Source organism: Astatotilapia calliptera, chromosome 22 (genome assembly GCF_900246225.1).
Source record: "Astatotilapia calliptera chromosome 22, fAstCal1.2, whole genome shotgun sequence".
Classification (NCBI taxonomy): Eukaryota; Metazoa; Chordata; class Actinopteri; order Cichliformes; family Cichlidae; genus Astatotilapia; species Astatotilapia calliptera.
In genome coordinates, this window is record NC_039322.1 from 26,286,235 (window position 1) to 26,298,790 (window position 12,556).

Consider the following 12,556-nt stretch of genomic DNA (forward strand, 5'->3'; position numbering starts at 1 on the left):
ATGCAGGAGAATCTGACAGCACTGAGCAGCTCCTTCAGTGGCAGGCTGCGGCACCCACGGAGAGGTTTCGCAGGTCTTTCCTCCCCACTGCTGTCAGACTCTACAACAAAGACTTTTGCAGCTGATCAAACCCACACATGTGCAATAAGACTGCTATAAGTGCAATTCTTTTTCTGACAAAGTTGTACTTTTGTATTTTCTTACTCAGCTGTATATAGCATTTGTATTCTATTTTGTTCTATTGTATATATTATTCTATTTCATTATTTTGTTATAGTTTTATCTAATCTTATTGTATATAGTATTTTATTTTATTCCATTCCAGTGTTTTCTAATTTCTGCTACATAACTTTGCACTTTTGCTGTAACGAAACAAATTTCCCACCTGTGGGACTAATAAAGGTCATCTTATCTTATGTATAATACATCTATATATACACTGTCAAAGATACTGGTCTTTGAGTGAAGATTTAAGTTGATAGGAAATATAAATAACTTCAACTTGAATCTTTACTGAAGCTCAGTATTTGTCACAGAGTTCATGTTCACTGCTGTAATAACTAATAATGATATAATTGATTAAATATAATAATAACTTTAATATTGGCCAATAAAAAAATTTACTACTATATTGGAACATAGTGAAGACCAATTATTTAAGAGAATAAAGAGAGGTTAGTTTATTTTGGAGACAAGCTCCACTTATTAAGAAAATTTTAAAAAGGCAGGAACGCTCTTTAGAGGTTTGTGGGTGGCTCTTAAAAGAGCCGTTGTGGGGAAGTCACTGGGACTTCAAATAGGCTATTCTTTTGGCTGCCAAGACACTGCTCCCTCCGCCGAGAAGTGGGCCATGAACTTCTCCCTCACCGGGACAACCTCTCTGGAGAAGATGTTGGCTGCTACACGACCCAGGCTTTGCAACGGCCAGAATTAAACCAGGTCTAAATAAAACAAAAACAAAAAAGGTCTTTATAAGATAGACCTTTGAGTTAAGGCTGGGCGATGTGGCCTAAAATCCATATCACTGTATAATTTGAAGCATGTGCGGTAACGATATATATCGCAATACATTCTTTTTTCTGTATAATGTATTTTGCACACTATAAGGCACACTTACAATCCTTTAATTTTCTCAAACATCGACAGTGTGCTTTATGTATAAATTCTGGGTGTGCTTACTGACGTCGAACCGATTTTATGTGGTACACGGCGCGCAGAAATCTGTCAAAAATGTTTTAGTACGACTTTGGTAAACTATGAAGGCGTACCACTTGATGGATTATTGGAGCATTACGACTGCCGTAGTCAGGAGCCTCGCGGAGTAATCTGGGTCCTAAACTCCATTACATCAGGTCCCAAAGTCAAACGAACACTGCGGCATCACTGAGAATTAAAACTGTCTAAATTCTTTCATCTTTAATAAAATGATCGGCGTTGCTGCTTTACCAGGTGTAAAAATTAAAATTAACATCCAGACATCCATGAAATCAGAACTTATTAAATTCAACGGAGTTAGAAGTTAGCAGGAAGTTAGCTCGCTAGTTTCCACCTAAACAGATATACCATGTTCTGACAGATTTCTGTGTGAATGTGTGCGTGAATGGGTAGATGACTGGATGCGTAAAGCGCTATACAAATACAGGCCATTTACCATTTTTGAAAAATTGAAAACGTACAGCTCTGCTAATGATGTGCTACGTGACCATTAGCAAAACAGCTACATTAGCATAACATTAGCACAGTGAAGCTGAAGGATGAACGCTAACTTCTTACCACTCGATAAAAGTTAACGTGAGGAGTTCTGGTGGTTAGGGACAAATGCAGTTGCATGGCAGAATGCTATAAACAGACCAAACTTCAGACAGGAGAGCAACTGAGATGATCCATCCGCAATATGAGGTTAGTGATTAATATACTGCAACAACATGGGAATAGAGCAGCTGCGAGAGAATTCAGCACTAATGAATCAATTGTAGGGAAGTGGAGAAAGCGCATTTTTTGGCTTTCCCCATATTCCAAAAGTGCTTGTCTCTTTGCTATTACTGTCGCCCGGCATAATTTGCTGATGATGTTGTTTGCAGCTGCTGCAATGCTTTCGAGCAAAACAGGCGCAGCTTGATGACATCATCAACATGCGCTATCGCGGTCTATGCCCCCACCCCTAATTCAAACCTCTTGCCAAGTTTGGTGCCACTGGTTTACTGTGAGCAACTCCCAGCCTAAAACGCTAAAAACAATAAAACCCTAACCTTACTTACTCTAAAATCTCTACCGTTGGCTAAATTTATATCGTTTCTACCCTATTCCGTTTATACCGCCCACCCCTAATACAGAGTATACAAAAGGGATAAATAGAATAAATTGGAATAAGAATACGAATACAAAGGAACAGGGGTTATGCTAAAAATCCAGTATTATTCCAATATTAATCCTAAATCTAAACATGCAGATATGACCTTCATGTTTGACTCACTCCCAAAAGCAGCACCTTTATAATAGATCTGAGAGTAAAGTATTACTTCAGAGAAAACTTTTTTTTATTGCATCCAATGTACAGGTCCTGTGGTGATAATACAATATTATAAAGGCAATATGTTTTAGGATGAACTTTGTTTTTTCTGACAAAGTGTGTTAATCGAATTTTTTTAATGTGAGAACTTTTTTTGGTCAAAATGACTACAATAATAAAACACGTTTGTACAAGCCTCACTGTTCAAATCATACTTAAGTGGTGTGGTCATAGCTTGAATGCCAGGTTATGTAATCGTGTCTGTGTAAACTCTAAATCTCCGGAGCAAAGTCAATGATAACGAATGTTCCAGAAAAATCACCCCGAGGCTGTCTAACCACCTTCCTCTGCCCTTCCCTCAAACAAATGAACTGATTTAGCATCTGTCCGGGACTTTTGAGACTGAATTAAATGTCTGGAAAGGTCTCTTGTGATTCAAATTTATTTTCTAATGTCCTCCCAAATGTAGAGTAAGACATATTTCCTAATAAGCTCATGAGAAAACAGCTTCTAAAAATATTTATCTATAACATATTCTTGTGCACGTGGGTCAGGCTTAAGGCAACGCACTTCGGAGACTTTCTTTCGGTACTTCGTTTTAATGTTTTTAGAAAACCACTTTCTTCCTCAAAATCCATCCGGTGTCAGAAAAATAAGAGCACGACTCACCTTCCGGTATACATTTTCCAAAATAAAACTGTAACGACATTAAGTTTAACAACCATCCCAGACAATTAAGAATCTCGAATGCAACGAAAAGATAGGGGTAGAATAGCTTCCAATGAGTTTTTAAAATTTTATAATACAGAAAAAGCAAATCGTCGTATTTCTAGCAATTATTATTAGATTTGACTTGTATATATCAGTAGTTTGTTTGTTTTTTACAGTACTTAGTTTTTAGAGCATATGTTTTATACTTTGGGAAGTACCCCTGATATGCCTCTTTGTAACTAAAACAAAGTCATTCTCCTGCTCAAGAGACTAGCTTTAATGCGTGAAAACTGGAAAGGTGTTGGAGACAGTGTGTTGGTTTTACATTCATTAGGGGTATTTAGCACTTGGACTCTATAAGGTTCAGTTGTTAGTTCAGTGTTGGGGGTGTTTGGGGAGGGATGAAATTTTATTATGTATGTATTTATTTATTTATTTGCAACGGAAACAAAACTATACTGCTAACAGGAATAACAACGACGTACGACTGAAAAATAACGCTTTTAATTGGGTGGGGTAAAAGACTAAACTTCCGGCCGCATTTCCAGCGCCTCGACTGTCTTCAGAAGAGCGATTCAATCTGTTGAATGTACTGTCGGCAGGCGGAGGAGGAAGGAGCGGTCGTTTTACCGACGGACATCGACAAAACTCAGGCTGGCAGGTGAGACATCATCCATTTATGACTTCATGGGTAGCTGAACACTAAACAGACCGCTAATGTTACGGACACATTAAGTCGAATAAGTCTCCTTTTTACCTTTAAAGAACTGTTTTGGGATGTTTTCTCCCCAAGACTCTGCAGGTAGCATACACACGATTATCTGGTAAATCGACACAACTTTAGCGAAGGAAGTTTGATATTCAACAGGCTGTAGCATGCTTTTAAAAATGGGAAGGGGGGCTTATGTAGGCAGTAAACTGGTGTGAGGTGCTGCGTTTTTTCTCGATGTCGCGTTCTTATTTTACAATAGCCTGCCACTGCAAATTATTATACAAAACTTAAAAAAAAATCCTTCCTTTGCTGAAATACAGACCGGAAGAGGAGGCTGGAGAACCGAGCTCAGGACCGGTTCTAGCCTGCTACAGTTAAGTGAGGGCGGCCAGTTACAAAGAATAGACGCAACTTGGGCCAGACATTAACATAAACAGCTGATTAGTTACCCACGGGTTCCAGGGTTTGAGTCTTTTCTCTGAGGTCTGGTCACATGATTTCTGTCAAAAGTCACCACAACAAAATTCACCTGCCAATCCAGCAGGACAGCAGAGTAGCACCTTGGTCACACACTGCACCCCAGCAGTGTACTGAGTGAGATAAGGGGATCTTTAACCTTTCATCATCTTTCCATTGGTTCCCCTCTTGAAGCCCATTACAACTTTTACTTCTTCTAGATAGGACTTGTGGACCAAATGTTTTATTTGTTGCATCATCTTGGCTCAAGCTGAAATAACCTGAAAGAGAGGATAAAGCACACAGCTGCAAACGAAAGGGGCGCGCTTTGTTTGTAACACAAGGGGGGGAAAGCTGACGGGTTTATATGACAAATTTTGTTGATACTTCCGAGGTACAGCAGTCTCTGCAGGAATCAAGAGCTGTAAGAGCCGCACAGTTCATCCAAACATAGAGACACAAACTCTCTCTAAACCCATACAACAAAAGCTGCCTCATTCTTCTTGGTGTGTCAAAATGCTTTACTGTGAGTACTCTTTAAAACAGGTCCCTCGCAGTAACAGCAAGATAATCACTTGAGAGCAAAATAACTGCTCTAATTGAAAACTTAGTAATACACATGCACAAGCACACATGAAGTGGCGGCTTCTCTCAGAGCTCTGCAGCCAATCATTAAAGATGTAAATAAGGAAAAATGTTTCTGGTTTTTGGAGGGGAGTGGGGTAATGACTAAAACACCTCAGCGTAGATATATTGTCTTGTTACGCGCATTAGCTTAAGGTGGGAAGAGAAAGAGCATTAGGACATAGCTTAACAACACAAAACTGCTCCTATAGGTAGAGTGGAACTACTCTACCTGTCAGTGACTCTATATGACATCTGCATGAGGTAAAGCAGGCTCTATGTTTGAGTGTTTCTACAAGCATCAGGACTGTCTATTACCTTAAAAGTGTAGTGGTTATAGATTTGCCTAACATGTCCCTGGGAGCAATGTTCCCTCTAAGCTGCGCACGTGCGCAATTGCGCAGTCTCTGCGCACAGAAAATCTGCTTTGCGCACAAAAAAAATCTACCTGCATTGAAATTAAAATTAATACTTTAACAATTCTGTTTTGCAGTGTTAGTCAGTTAGTGACTGGCTGCTCCCGTATGTGATTAGAACGATGCCACCTATCCCATAGTCCAGCCAATAATGCGATTCACATTCGTATATACGCAGCCAATCAACGTCGTTGACAGGCTATGACAGCGTCCTTAAGTGCCGACACCGGTGTTTTAGCTGCCAAGGCGGCGTGGCTGATGTGGAGTGAAGCCACGTTAATGACAACGTGTACAACCATTGGAGATGTGAGCAGGACAGACGGAACATTTGACGGGAAAAGTGTGGACTTTATAACAGTTTTTAAATTGTGTTGAAAAGCCACGAAAACCAGAGTTGTGATAAAAAGAAATGTTGACGCTGTCCAGCCCCACGCACGGGGATGGTAGCTCGTTAACGGAGATTTGCCGTGTTGTGGCGTTAACGTCATTTCAGATTAACCTGAAAGCACTAGTGGGAACACAACGAATATGACTGCACATTTACTCCGACAGCATCCTAGTGCAAAGACAAGTGGAAGCAGAGAAAAACAACAAGCACGCATGCTACAAACTTTACCCGAGTCATTTAGACAGCCGTTAGCACATGATTCTCCTTATGGGGACCTGATATGTTTAATATGCTGCTGAGAATATAGCCCAGAAGAAGCGTATAGTATAGCTTTTATTTTGGAAAGAGCCATTTCTCTGCAATAAACTCTCTTTTCCAAAGATGAGTGATTCCTCAATCAGATAGATTTATTATTTTATCCCTTTGTTGTTTCAGCAACATTAAATTTAAAAACTGTACGTTTGAGTTAAGATATATATTTATAATTTTAATAAATGACAAATTAAAAAAGCATGAACATTTTTTGTATCGAAAAAAATATCGAACCATGACACCAAAGTATCGAACCGAACCGAACCGTGAATTTTGTGTATCGTTGCACCCCTAACATATATACATACATACATACATACATACACATATATACATATACATATACATACATACATATATACAGGGTTATTTTAAAATACTTTACATCAGAAGAACTGCCTAACTGTGCTTTCTGCTTTGAATCCAGAAAAGATCTATTCAAACAATCCCTGGAATCATCCCAACAGCCTGCTTTGCCAATGTGTATCACTGTTGTTGGAGCATAATGAAATGGTTGAAAATAAAACAAATTTGTGGGTTTTAACTCTTAAAAACCTATCTGCAGGAACTACCCAGTGTGCATCAGCCAGCTACTGACAATCATGGCAACCACTGTGATGGAGAGCATCGGCCGAGTGTTCATCAGCCTGCAGCAGATCCGGCAGTTTCCCCAGTTGCTGACTGACGCTGCACCCTCCATGCCCGGCACCGTCAGAGACACCGAGGTTCCCTCCTACTTCCGGGAACGCTACGTCTGCACCGGCTATCGTCCACTCAACCAAAACTGGCGCTACTACTTCCTGTCCTTGTTTCAGCGCCACAATGAAACCTTAAACATTTGGACTCACCTGGTGGCATTTTTAGTGTTGCTGATTAAATTGTGCCAGCTTACTGAGACTGTGGACTTTATCAGTGACCGTCATTCGTGGCCCCTGCTCATCCTCGTCCTGTCCTCTTTGACCTACTCTGCATTCAGTGTTGTAGCTCACTTACTGGGAGGAAAGTCTGACCTTGCTCATTATTGCTTCTACTTTCTGGACTACGTAGGGGTAGCGCAGTATCAGTATGGCAGCGCTGTAGTCCACTTTTACTATGCTGTTGATGAAAGCGTCCATGGACTGGTGAGTGGTATCTTCATGCCCACCGCCGCAATCCTCAGCTGCCTTTCATGTTTGGGATGCTGCTACGGCAAATACTGCAACCACAGCCTACCAACGTGGGTGCGTAAGGTGTGCCAGGTGGTGCCTTCAGCACTCGCCTATTCCTGGGACATCAGTCCAGTGGCCAAGAGACTGTTCTTCTGGTCCAGCAGTGATCCAGCCATCATCTACCACTTTGGCCAGGTGGCGTTCTTCCTCAGCTGTGCCTTCTTCTTCACCTGCCCTCTGCTGGAGCGCTGTTTCCCCGGGCGGTGTGATTTTGTGGGACAGAGTCATCAAATCTTCCACGTTTTCTTATCTTGCTGCACCCTGTGTCAGATCCACGCCTCCTACCTGGACTTTGTGGGCCGCAGGAAGTTGTACTCAAGTCTGCACGGAAGTGGTGATGTTGTTCTATTTGTGGGGCTGTATGTGGTCACTTTGATTATGTGTGTTGGAATTGCTGCTTTAATGTTGAGGAAAGTGAAACAAGTGCTGGACTTCAAATTAAAGTCCAAATAATCATACAAGCCTTCCTTTAGTGTCACTCCTTTCATAGAAAGGGAACTGATTATTTTTGCAGCATAATAAATAAATAGGTAGCAAATTGCAAGAGGGATAAACAGTGATATTAGAATTTTTATATTCTTATGGATTATTTCTGAATAACACAGAATTTTCATGTATTAACAAAGCCTGGTGCTTTATTTAAAAGAGTACAATTCTGTAAGTTTAGGAAGATCATTAAAAGTAAAAAATGATTGCCTACATGTTATTCTGTCAATTTACAGTAGTGTTATTTAAACAGATGATATGTACTTTGTTAAATTGTCATGTTGTAAGGATATTTTTGTAGCAATGTCTGGAGAGGATCTTGTGCAATTTGCAAGTAATTATTTTGCAAATTGCAAATTCAGGTGCAAATAATGTGCAAAATAATGCCCCCCCTCCAAGCATCCTGAATTGGATAAACAAAAGAAACTGGATATATGGATAGAGGGATGGATTTACGTTGGTTTTTAACAATGTAACTATAGGTATTATTTAAAGGTGATTACTGATCACAGCTAAAATCTGCATTTCTTTAAGATAAAGTCTGCTACATAATTCCTGTTCAAACACTACAGTAAAACTAAGTCCTATTATAATATAGTGTTGCCAGAGAGCTGCAGTATTTCAGACCTTCACTTTGTGCCTTGGTAGGCATTTTCTTCAGTTGCCTTGAAGGCTGAGTTTTCCTTGAAGGTTACTCCATCAAATAATAGCACAGTGTGCGGAGTCTTCGAAGGAGAGCGTTGGGTTTCTGCATGTAGGCTTTAAAGCTCTGAGGACACACTGGAATGTTGATGTCGACTGCCAGTCTAAGATTTAAACCTCATTTTTTGTTGCTGTGCCACCACAAGTTTCAGCATCATAGCACTTTGGAATATGTACTTAATGTATTTAAGAGAGCTAGATCTTTTTTTGTATGAGGGATTTAATATATAATGAAAATCGTTTTCAGTTCAGTTTTGTTTTTTCCTTTTGTTTTTGTACCCTTGTATTCTTCAGGTATATACCTTTACTGTAACCACTACTGGCAGTGATTAAGCGGGCCTTTAGAATGTAAAAGAAATGATTATGAATGTCACATAAGTGCAAAGCAAGGGAGGTTTTTGCTGGTGTTTGTGGGAGATGATAATGCTACTGACCAAGAGGTAAACTAGTGGGATTAGTCAAATAAGCATCTCTGGAGGCAGAAATAATCTTGTTTTGTTATGTATGTAACAATGTGAAATGTCTTTCATGTATTAAACCCTTTCTCTATTCATTGTGTGAATTTGTAACAATACTTGCACAACCACAGAAGCCATAACAGTGCTTTTTTTTTTTTTTTTTAATGAGGGTGTTAGGTAATGTGCTGCTCAGCTCCAGGGTCGTAGTAATCTTGCCACAGCTTAAAGTATTAACAATGAGCAATACAAAATGAGGGTACCTGTTGGTATTGCTGCTAGAAACAAAGAGAATAAGTATAATGTCATATACTTGCATTTATATAATGCTTTTGTAATTTTATTGGTCACTCAGTCATATTTCTTGTTATATTGTAAATTAGCCTGGATCAAACATCGTAGCTCATATGTCAGACGCGGCAGACATTTTCAGTGCCCAGAGATGTGTAGTTGTTGCAAAGCGTTTTTCATGACATGAGCAACAAACCCAAAACTCACCAAGTGAACTCATAATAACCAAAAATTAAAATCACGTGAGTTAGGCAACACAGTTTACCTCTTTACCTTATGTAAACCAGCTTGTGACTGACTATGTATAGGCCTGTCAGTTCACATTCAGTTAGTCTAGCCAGTACTAACAGCTTAAGTACTATACTAGCCCTATAGTACTATAAAAGTCATAGAAAATAAGCACAAAATATGCTTTGGTGTATGAAATTAATATTTCTGAGACAAATGATGAGTAAGAAAGCATGTAATAAACTCAATAGTCCACCATGTCCTTTTCAGAGACAAAGTTACAGTAAGCTGCAGTAACAGCAGAGGGAAACATTTTATTTCAAGCCCTTGATTTGTCCCGGATTTACGCCCTCAGTTGTGAGGTTCGCATCATAGTGAATACAAAATGATGTTTATTTTGAATTTTGTTTTTTTGTTCTTATTAGAATCAAACAGCATGATAAAGCTCAGTCTGATTCAGGCCAGGCCTGTCTTGTGATTGACAGTTTGCTACCATATGAGTATGTACAAGCAAAAATGGTGATAATACTGACCCACAGTTTTATTATGCACTATTGCACAGACTCTGCCATGATTGAAATGACAGTAAAGCTGAATTGAAATTACACATCATTTTACTGCTAAAATTTTTTTAAAGCATTAAATTGAGGATTTGTAGTTTTGAAAAGTAATTTGTCAGGCTGCGCAACTGAGACAACATCTTTCTGCCAATAGTTTCTTAAAACTTTATGCAAGTGATTTTTTCTTACTTTGTATCTATTATATGTACATATATACAGTATCTCACAAAAGTAAGTACACCGCTCACATTTTTGTAAATATTTTATTGTATCTTTTCATGGGAGAACACTGAAGATATGACACTTTGATACAATGTAAAGTAGTCAGTGTACAGCTTGTATAAGTCTAAATTTGCCATCCCCTTTAAATAACTCACCACACAGCTGCTGGCAACAAAAGTGAGTACACCCCTAAGTGAAAATGTCCAAATTGTGCCCAATTAGCCATTTCTCTTCCTGGTGTCATGTGACTCATTAGTGTTACAAGATCTCAGGTGCAAATTGGTAGAAGGTGTGTTGAATTTGGTGTTATTTCTCTCATACTGGTCACTGGAAGTCTAACATGGCACATCATGGAAAAGATTTCTCTGAGGATCTGAAAAAAAAGAAGAATTTTTACTCTCTATAAAGATGGCCTAGGCTATAAGAAGACTGGCAACACCCTGAAACTGAGCTGTAGCGTGGGGGCCAAGACCATACACCAGTTTAACAGGACAGGTACCACTCAGAACAAACCTCGCCACGCTCAGCATCATATCCAGGGGGTGTCTTTTAAAAATGGATGTATGAGTGCTGCCAGCATTGCTGCAGAGGTTGAAGGCGTAGAGGGTCAGTCTGTTAGTGCTCATACACTGCATCAAATGGCTTTCATCCCAGAAGGAATCCTCTTCTAAAGATAATGCACAAGAAAGCCTACAAACAGTTTGCTGAAGACAAGCAGACTAAGGACATGGATTACCTGTGGTCTGATGAGACCAAGAAACGTATTTGGTTCAGATGGTTCTCAAGGTTGTGTGGCGGCAACCAGGTGAGGAGTACAAACACAATTATGTCTTGCCTACAGTCAAGCATGGTGGTGAGATGTCATTGTTTGGGACTGCATGACTGCTGATGGCACTGGGGAGTAGAGCTGGGCGATATGGCCTAAAATCCATATCACGGTATAATGTGAAGCATCTGCGGTAACGATATATATCGTGATATATTCTTTTCTTCTGTATAACGTATTTTACACACTATAAGGCAACTTACAATCCTTTAATTTTCTCAAAAATCGACAGTGTGCCTTATGTATGAATTCTGACCTCGAACCGATTTTATGTAGTACACGGCACATAGAAATCTGTCAAAATGTTTTAGTACGACTTTGGTAAGCTATGATGGCGCATGGCTTGATGGATTGCTGGAGCATTACGGCTGCCGTAGTCAGGAGCCTCACGCAATGTTGCCAACTCCTCAGTAAGGAAAATCAGTATTGGCTGACCGTAAAGTCGCTAGAAGTCGCTAAAGGACGTCATCGCCTAATTTGCATAATAGGTCATGCTAATGTCATTGTAATCAGAATCAGAAAGGGTTTTATTGCCAAATGTTGAGCAGGTTTACAACATTAGGAAATTGCTGCGGTACTTAGTGCAAACATACTGTCATATAACACTTAAATAGACATAAAAATAAGAATTAAAAGTGCTAAGTAGATAGATATATACATGAGTGCAGGTTGTGATCAGTGCCTGTTACACAGTGAGGGGTGGTGAGGGAAACAGCAGACTTCACTCTATCTTAATTAAAGTAATTGTTTTATTATCTCTTGCCAACATCATGCACATGCAGACAGCAACTTCTCAAAATGGCTCCTAATCCAATTCCTGCTCCCTTTAAATACTCTAAAGACACACCTTCATAATACAGACTGGCCTATAAAAGAGCTGCAATTGAGGCAGGCTTCCTCTTTACTGGGAAAACAAGATGGCCACACACAAATGTGCTACCATATTTTGGTAAATTTTATTATTTTTAAGAAAAACATATGCCAGCAATTAAGACAATTATTATTTTACATTCATTACGTGTATTCGATAACAATTGAGGAGAGTAAAAGTGAGAAATAATAAGCGGAACTGTTGACACTGTAGTCGTTCGCCCGCGGTTGCCTAGAGCGGACCAACTTCCTGTCCTCTCAGACGCAATTCGGGAAAAGATACGAGTGCTCCTGTGATTCTTTCTCTGAGACTCTACCTTTATTTTTACAGGTCAGTATCGTCTTAAAAATACAGTGTATGAGGGTTTTGTGCCTCGTTCTACTTCGGTGTTTACTGAGAGTTATGTTGACACCGCCGATGTAACCTTAAGTGGGGTTTAGTTGAAAGTTACTGAAGCGCGGCACAGCAGCGGTGGTAGTGTAGTTAACAGTGTAAACTGGAGAAATGTAATGACCATAGATGCATATATTTGCCAAATGCCTTTTAATTACCTTTTACAGTTATTGAGCATATCTGACA

General features: G+C 39.5%; 1 protein-coding gene across 1 annotated transcript; it reads left to right on the forward strand.

Moving 5' to 3' along the window:
* Positions 1-3,516: 3,516 nt before the first annotated feature.
* On the forward strand, positions 3,517-9,082 carry paqr7a (progestin and adipoQ receptor family member VII, a). Its single transcript, XM_026157451.1, has 2 exons — positions 3,517-3,881; positions 6,694-9,082. Exons 1-2 carry the CDS (start codon positions 3,808-3,810, stop codon positions 7,787-7,789), a joined length of 1,170 nt encoding a protein of 389 aa, XP_026013236.1. The 5' UTR covers positions 3,517-3,807; the 3' UTR covers positions 7,790-9,082.
* The last annotated feature ends 3,474 nt before the right edge of the window (positions 9,083-12,556 follow it).